Source organism: Cricetulus griseus, chromosome 5 (genome assembly GCF_003668045.3).
Source record: "Cricetulus griseus strain 17A/GY chromosome 5, alternate assembly CriGri-PICRH-1.0, whole genome shotgun sequence".
Classification (NCBI taxonomy): Eukaryota; Metazoa; Chordata; class Mammalia; order Rodentia; family Cricetidae; genus Cricetulus; species Cricetulus griseus.
Genome location: NC_048598.1, coordinates 122,673,199 through 122,681,118, shown reverse-complemented (window position 1 = coordinate 122,681,118; position 7,920 = coordinate 122,673,199). Strand labels below are relative to the sequence as shown.

The 7,920-nt window shown below is 45.5% G+C and overlaps 1 protein-coding gene across 2 annotated transcripts; it reads left to right on the top strand.

The window, feature by feature from the left end:
* The first annotated feature begins 472 nt into the window (after positions 1 to 472).
* Srsf5 (serine and arginine rich splicing factor 5) lies at positions 473 to 5,796 on the top strand. Of its 2 annotated transcripts, none has more exons than XM_027418413.2 (8): positions 473 to 630; positions 1,547 to 1,691; positions 2,689 to 2,759; positions 2,877 to 2,975; positions 3,078 to 3,147; positions 4,369 to 4,442; positions 4,765 to 4,875; positions 4,985 to 5,796. In XM_027418413.2, the coding sequence occupies exons 2-8, from the start codon at positions 1,566 to 1,568 to the stop codon at positions 5,241 to 5,243; spliced, it is 810 nt and encodes a 269-aa protein (XP_027274214.1). In that variant the 5' UTR covers positions 473 to 630; positions 1,547 to 1,565; the 3' UTR covers positions 5,244 to 5,796. The 2 variants fall into 2 exon arrangements, with proteins under 2 accessions (XP_027274214.1, XP_027274212.1); XM_027418411.2 differs by having other exon boundaries at positions 4,982 to 5,796.
* The last annotated feature ends 2,124 nt before the right edge of the window (positions 5,797 to 7,920 follow it).

Here is a 7,920-nt window from a genome sequence, read left to right as displayed (position 1 = left end):
CACTCTCGCCTTGAAGCTCATTATAGTGAACAATTTGCAGGCCTGGTAGCTCAGGCCTGTAATCCTAGCACACTAAAGGCGGGGACAGGTGGATCTCAGCGAGTTCAAGGCTACACAGGGCTGCTTAATGAGACTGTGTAAATTAAATTTTTTTTTAAATAAACGGATGTTTGCGTCAAGCCTAGGTAATAATATTCGAGATAGCTATGAAAAGCTTTGGGATACATCTTTTTTCTTGTAACCCATAGACGCGTCACGGTGTATTTTCGGAGGCGCGGGCGGAGCGAACGTTTGCAACCACCGCTCCCCCACTCCCACCGCTCCCCCACCGACCACCCGCTGCAGTCGCCTCGGGGTCACGGTAGGGAAGCCCCGCCCCCCCAGGGACTTCCGGCTCTGCGGAAACTTCCGTTCTTGGCACCCACGGGGCGGTACCCGAGCGAGCGTCGGGAGCCGCCCTGGAAGTGACGCAGCGACGTTCCGTCCATTTTGTGCAACGCCCGAGCTGCCAAGTGCGTCAGTTGTGGAGAGACGTAGACGGGTTGAGTTCGGGTCTGTGGGGAGGCAGCCAGCTCCGTCGGTCGCCGACTACGGACCTCTCCGGGTCTCAGCCGCCAGGGACCCTGTCCGGTAGGTGAGGGGCTCGCTCTGAGGGCAAGGCTTCTCGGATGGAGGCTTCTTCATGGCCGCCCGGGTCGCGAGGGGCCGGGGCTTCGCTCTTTGCGGAGGACCGCGTCTAGAGAGCGCGGTTGATTGAGGTGGGCGCTGGGGCTCGTCTCCCCTCTGGCGTGGCTTGAGGGGGACACAAGGCGGAAGGGCGAGCGGCGGGGAGGGCCTCCGTAGGGGGAAGCGGCGCGCTTCTCCCCGCCACCCTTAGCTGCTCCGTAGCCGGCGTCACTACGCCCGTACGCCGGGACGCGGCCCTGCCCCGGGGCCGCTAAGGGGCTCCCTCGTGGGCGGCAGGCGCGGCTCGCCCGGGGCTGAGGACGGAGCTCGGCTGGCTCGCTCCTCCCCCGCCGCAGACGCCACCGCCATTTTGTGCTGCGAACGCGCCCGTCGCCGACTGCGCAAGCTCGTCTGTGGCGTCGCGAGATTCCGGCTTGTGACGCTCGGGGGAGGGGCGGGAGGCCGCGACGCGTGCGCGGCCGGCTGCTATTGGGCGAGGCCTTGCGGAGGGCGGGGCCGGCTTCGCTGGCTTTTTTTTTTCCTCTCTCGGCCTTTCCGAACTGCGGCAGATGGGAGGGGGCCCGGGAGCCGGGAACGAAGAGCGGCTGCGCAGTCTGGAAAGGTGGCGAGTGGGCGTTGCGGTTGGTTGCGGTGTGGAACCTGGGGACGAGGGTCGTTTGGGGAGTGGCGTTTCCATCTGAGTTTTGAACGTGAGGTGGCCCGAACTGTTTAGTTAGAGCAGTTGGTGAGCGTTATTTTTTTTTTTTAATTTTTTTCTTAAGGCCCTCTGTGCGTTTGGCCGCTTGACGGATGGTTCCCCTGGGCCGTCCATTGACCGTTGTCTCGGTTGATTTTTTTTTTTTTTTTAACTGCCTAATAGGAAACACTAGCCGGGCATCATGAGTGGCTGTCGAGTGTTCATCGGGAGACTAAATCCAGCAGCGAGAGAGAAAGATGTGGAAAGATTCTTCAAGGGTTACGGACGGATCAGAGATATTGATCTGAAGAGAGGTTTTGGGTTTGTGGTAAGTATTTCGAACTGGGTGAATTATCGGTCAAGGGGGTAACCGGGTGTCGGGGTCCGGTGGCAAGCTTGCTTGGGAGGCTGAGGCAGTGGATCTCTTTTGAGTTTGAGGATAGCCAGGGCTACACTGAGAAACCCTGCCTCGGAAAAACAGAACAGAAATGTAGGTAGAGCTTTTGTGATGGGCAGTGATTTTTAAGCTGATTGAGTCCATGTGTAATTTATTTTCTTCCAGAAAAATGTTAGTTGCAGCCTTGAGGTAGTGAATTCCATTAAGATAGGGTTAAAAGCCGGGCTTTGGTGGAGCATGCCTTTAATCCCAGCATTCGGGAGGCAGAGGCTAGTGGATCTCTCTGAGTTCGAGGCCAGCCTGGTCTCCAGAGCGAGTGCCAGGACAGGCAGGCTCCAAAGCTACACAGGGAAACCCTGTCTTGAATAAAAAACAAAACAAAAAGATAGGGTTAAAAAGAATAGCTGGCTGGAGCTCATTCCCAGTCACTCCCTGGTTAGGTTTATATGTAGTTGAATTTCAGATACGTCTCTTTATTTGTTTATTTTGGCTTTTTGAGACAGGGTTTCTTGGTAGCCTTTGAAGGCTGTCCTGGAACTCAGACCAGGCTAGCCTGGAACTCTGAGATCCACCTCCCTCAAAGGCGTGAGCCACTACCGCCCGGCTTATATATCGCATTCTAACACTGGTCATGATTTTAGTATGCTGTAGAATGCAAGTCCAAATGCTTCCACTAAGTGTCTTATCCCGCCCTGGGACAGGTACCAGGTGGACCCGGGACTCGCCCATAAGGGCATGGTGTAGGAAAGCCAAGGTGACGTAAGGGAAGTAAGGGAAGCTTCTTAAAGACAGGCTCGTGGAGACCTGAGCCCCCTTTTCTGGCCACGCTTGCTGGGTTCCTGTAACCTCACTCTGGCCTGCGTTTTGCCCCTGGTATTTTCTTGAATAAAGAGACTTTAATCATCAGTCTTATGTAATGTAATTGTAGGAATTTGAGGACCCAAGGGATGCAGATGATGCTGTTTATGAACTTGATGGAAAAGAACTTTGCAGTGAAAGGTAGGTATGATCAGTATAACTAGTTCACTCAGGATAACAGAGCAAGCTGTTGGAGTATGTACGTGCTCTTAGATGTAGTGTAAGCGTGTAATAAAGCAGTTTTTCATCTTTTCATAGGGTTACTATTGAACATGCTCGGGCTCGGTCTCGAGGTGGGCGAGGAAGAGGACGATACTCTGACCGATTTAGTAGTCGAAGACCGAGAAATGATAGACGGTATGTGGTGGGCAAGTGATGGCCTCTAGTGTTTAGGATGGAACTTAAATTTGTCTGTAAAATGTGTCCTGGCACATCTGACATGGCTTGTTTTCTTCTTAGAAATGCTCCACCTGTAAGAACAGAAAATCGACTTATAGTTGAGAATTTGTCATCAAGAGTCAGCTGGCAGGTTTGTTGAAATACAGTTTTGACTTATTTTAATGTGGCATTTAAAAATGTTAATGGGTAGTTAATGTTTTATTAATATATTAAAAGTTTTATCTTAACTTAATGGATGTAATTGAACTATACTATTAAACTTTAATTAAATGTAACTGGGGGAATGTTTCAGATTTTAATACTAGTGATCAAATGTAATTGTTTTGAGGTTATTTTTTTCATGTTTTTAAAAATCAATTTTAACCAAATATTAAACCCTTTATTTGCCAGCCTATCTGTGTCGTTGGCCTTATGACGAGGAGTGCCTGTGGGTTATCCTAATCGTTGTCTTGGTCACTCTTGGTTGGGCCTGGTTGACTTTGCCAGTCAGCTCCTACAGTGATCAGTTGGCCACCTCTAGATCTGTGTTTGCCGGTCTAGACGTAATCGGTGCACTTACTTGAAGTGCCGGGTTGCAGCGATCCCAGAACGTTGATAACGTGATCTGATCCCTAAGTTGAGAGCTGTCTTCCTGTAACGCTTCCGAATAAGAGGTCCTGGTCGAAAGAGTTGAAAGATACGCAATTAGTTGGTCGTTGGAATCCTGATCGCAGTAAAGTGGTCCTTGGTAACTGCACAAGAGTAAAACATGTCTGCATCGCCAGTAGTCTGCTAATAGGGAGGGCTGTGCGATTAAAGGCTTCCATCGATTGGGTAGTATCCTTCAAGTGGGTGGCGAAGAGCCAGTCGGGCCTATGTCATGAAGGTTTCTCCGACCGCTTAATGGTTTGCTGCTTGACTAGCCTAGGGAAATGTTAATAAAGGTAAAGTAAATTTTTTTAATGACATATGGGGCACAAAATAACTGGTGTCTTTGTAAATGTTTTTTTTTTTTTAAATATAAAACTTCTACTTTAGTCTTTAAAACATGTACTGTTCCTTTTTGGTTTTTTTTGTTGTTTGTTTTGTTTTTTGTTTGTTTTTTCCCCCTTTTGTACTGAGCTCAGTTAGACTAATACTATAATGTTAAAAATTGGAATTTTCCTCTAGCATTTTGCTTAAAAGCAATATGCTATTTGCTTATTTCGTGCCCTAGCATAATTTTTGAACTCTGATAGAATACAAGTGTGGTATACGCCATGTTTGTACTTTATCTAACAACTTCTCTTTCAGTAGTCTTGTTTTTATACCATGTGGTTGTTTGTCTGTCACTTTGCCCTTTCTCTCCTTAACATAATTGTCTTGTGTTAAGGATCTCAAAGATTTCATGAGACAAGCTGGGGAAGTAACCTTTGCGGATGCACACCGACCTAAACTAAATGAAGGGTGAGTATGCACTGGAGTCAATGGCCTTTTAATTATCTTGGGAATTTCATTGTGGCATTGCTAGGCATGTGCTTGATTGTGGTAGTTTTTGCATTTGGCAGTTTTATCACAAGGGCTGGTTGATACTGCCATTTAGTAGAGACCTGTCATAGTGCTGCACATTTCACAATAAATGGGAAGACACCTCACACTTCAGAACCGTGCTGTGTATCATCAGCGATACTGGAGTGAGCAGGAATGGACTTGTCTAGGTCTGTGTAGATAGTCTGCAAGGCTATTGGGTATATGAGCTTTAAAGGAATTCTTTTCCCTCCCATTTTAGGGTAGTTGAGTTTGCCTCTTATGGTGACTTAAAGAATGCTATCGAAAAACTTTCTGGAAAAGAAATTAACGGGAGAAAAATCAAATTAATTGAAGGCAGCAAAAGGCACAGGTACCCTATTATTATTTTTGAACCAAAAATCTTACTTAACTGGCTTTTAGAGCCTTGTCATACAGCTTAATTTCCTTTTTTTCTGTTTCCTCCCCATTTTTCATAGCAGGTCAAGAAGCAGGTCACGATCTCGGACCAGGAGTTCCTCTAGGTCCCGTAGCCGATCTCGTTCCCGTAGGAGCAAGTCTTACAGCCGCTCAAGGAGCAGGAGCCGGAGCCGGAGCAAGTCCCGTTCTGGTAGTAGGTCTCCTGTGCCTGAGAAGAGCCAGAAACGTGGTTCTTCAAGTAGATCTAAGTCTCCAGCATCTGTGGATCGCCAGAGGTCCCGATCTCGGTCCAGGTCCAGATCAGTTGACAGTGGCAATTAAACTGTAAATAACTTGCCCTGGGGACCTTTTTTTTTTAAAAACAAAACAAAACAAAAAAACACACAAATTCCCAAAAAACCATACTTGCTAAAAATTCTGGTAAGTATGTGCTTTTCTGTGGGGTGGGGTTTGTTTGGAGGGAGGTCGGGCTGGATTTCTTTGTAGATGTGGACCACCAAGGGGTTGTTGAAAACTAATTGTATTAAATGTCTTTTGATAAGCCTTCTGCTCACACTTTTGTGACTGTCTGAAGTATATAGTTTGTGTATATTGACAGAGCTCTTTTATAACTAAAGCATTTAATTTTTTGTACTAGAAAAACTTTTGAACATTTTAGTTCATTGTTCAGATATGTTAAGATTAGTTTAATTACTCCAATTAAACTAATAGCTTTGGACACTTTAAAAGAGCTCTAAATTTGCTTGTATATAAAGGCTTAATATGAGTTTTCCTTGTTAGGGTCAAGGGTGCCTTCTCACCCATTAACAGCTGTAGGACAGATTAAAGCAGCTGTTTGTTGTTGATAATAAAATATATCAAGTATTATAAACTGCTTTTGGTGTTTTCTCTCAAGTCCTGTATGGTTTATTATTTCATTCTGTGTATTCTAAGTTAAAAACTACACATGTAGAACCCTGAAGTAGTGTGGTGTGGGCTTTTAAGTATGTTTTGCTATTTGAAGTTAGTGAAAGAGGGGCTAACAGTAAACTGTTAAACTGACAACTAAGTTGAATGGCAGCTAACCTTATTTTGTTCCTTCCATGCTTGCTTTCCTATTGCCACCTGACTTGTATTACCCTAAGAGCAGAAGCGGCAGGGCTTTGGTATACACATAAGATGCAGTGCAGGTATTGTCTTGGTTTCTTGACAGATGTCACACATTTGGGATAGTCATGGTGTAATTTCTCAGAGATTGAGTTTCTGGTTTTAGTTCTGAGATATTTGACTATGCATGTTTTAGTTTATTAGAATTTTCCAGATAGGTTTCTGTGTAACCCTGGCTGTCCTGGATAGAGCCCGTGCTCTTGGTTATTGGGATTAAAGGCATGTGCTACCACTGCCTAGCTAATATGTGACTATTTCTTAATGGGAAGTTAAAAAAAAATGTGGCTCTCTTAGCAGCATGTATGTGTGTGTACAAATGGTGCAGGATTCCTTGGAATTCAAGCTCAAGACAGTGATTGCTGGGAATCAAACTCCAGGTCCTCTGGAAGAGCATCAAGCCTTAATGCTGAGCCATCTCTCTAGCATAACATCTTAACATCTGAGTGCTGAATGTTGAGTCCTCCAAACTGCATTACTACTTTTTAAGGGCTTTTCAAAGGACAAGTTAAGGGGTTAATTGTTAGGAATCTAAGTTTTTTTTTTTTTAATTTTTATGTATTTATGAGTGCTCTCTCAGCATATAGGACTTTATACCAGAAGAGTGGACCAGATCTCATGGATGGTTGTGAGCCATCATATGGTTGCTGGGAATTGAACTCAGGACCTCTGAAGGAACAGCCAGTGTTCTCAACCTCTGAACCATCTCCCCAGCCACCGTGCCCCCCACCCCCCCCAACCCAGAATTTCTGGTTCCAGTGATGCCTCAGGCATACTCATTCCTGCCTTGTGAAATAGAAGTAGAAAAAAGATTTGGGGGAGTAGGTTTGGGAAAGGTAAGAGCTTGCTAGGAAGCTGGCTACTAAGAGTGACCAGTGACCATGAAGTACTGCTGATCTTACAGCAGGCTAGATCTAGGATTTAGTGTGCTTGTTTACTTAGGGAATTTGCCATTACTAGCAGAACCTAGCATTCTCTGTACTGGCCATCTCCCCTGCCCTTTCGTGGGAACTGCATCAGGTTGAAGTTATATGCTGAACGCTAAGACCTGAGATTTTGAGAAGTTAGGAACGGTGAGATTCTTTGACACAAGATTTCACTGTGGGCCTGGCATGTTTGGGGCTTGGTATGTGCTTCCCTTAAACTCTGATGCACCTGCCACTGTCTTTGAGTGCTGTGATTTAAAGTGGTGCCTTAAGGGAGGTTTTAGGACCAGTTTTTGGGTTTTTCTTTATCTGCTTCTAAGGATAGTTTTGAAGTCCCAGTTCTGCCTTGCCTGAATGCTAGATTATTATATTAATCACATCTTGCATAGTGACAGCTGATTGTTAGAGAAGATATTGAACAGATGAACACTAAAATGTTAGAGATAAATATTTTGTGGTGAGAGTTGGTACTGGCTCTAGGCTGGCTTTCATCTGTGTAGCCGATAGCCTCAACTTGTCATTCTTTTGTGACCCCTAATTGCTGGTGTTAGACTGTCCCAACACACCTAACTTTTTGTTGAAAATTTGGGCTTGCTTTATAGCTGTGGCTTGTTTGGAACTGTAGCCCAGGCTGGCCTCAAGCCTGAGGCAAGCTACCTGCTGTCTTAGCAGGCATGTAAACACATGCTTTTAATGGCAAACACATATGCCATTTTGCTTTTTAAAAATAAAAACATGTAAACATGAGCCTAAATCCAAATGATCATTCTTGTTGTGGTACTGGGGATGCTTGTTAGTCTTGCACCTTTGCCGAACAGGTGCCCTAATATAGCTTTCACAGAAGTAGAGAGAGCCATGTTCAACTGTATGCAGTAGTTCATCTTTCTTGGTTTTTCGAGACAGGGTTTCTCTGTAGCTTTGGAGCCTAT

Bases quoted from the DNA above. Each gene is read 5' to 3' on its own strand.
- Srsf5 (XM_027418411.2), top strand. From the start codon at position 1,566: ATGAGTGGCTGTCGAGTGTTCATCGGGAGACTAAATCCAGCAGCGAGA. The intron at 2,760-2,876 runs GTAGGTATGATC...ATCTTTTCATAG, and splicing joins AAAGAACTTTGCAGTGAAAG to GGTTACTATTGAACATGCTC. The intron at 4,876-4,981 runs GTACCCTATTAT...CATTTTTCATAG, and splicing joins GAAGGCAGCAAAAGGCACAG to CAGGTCAAGAAGCAGGTCAC.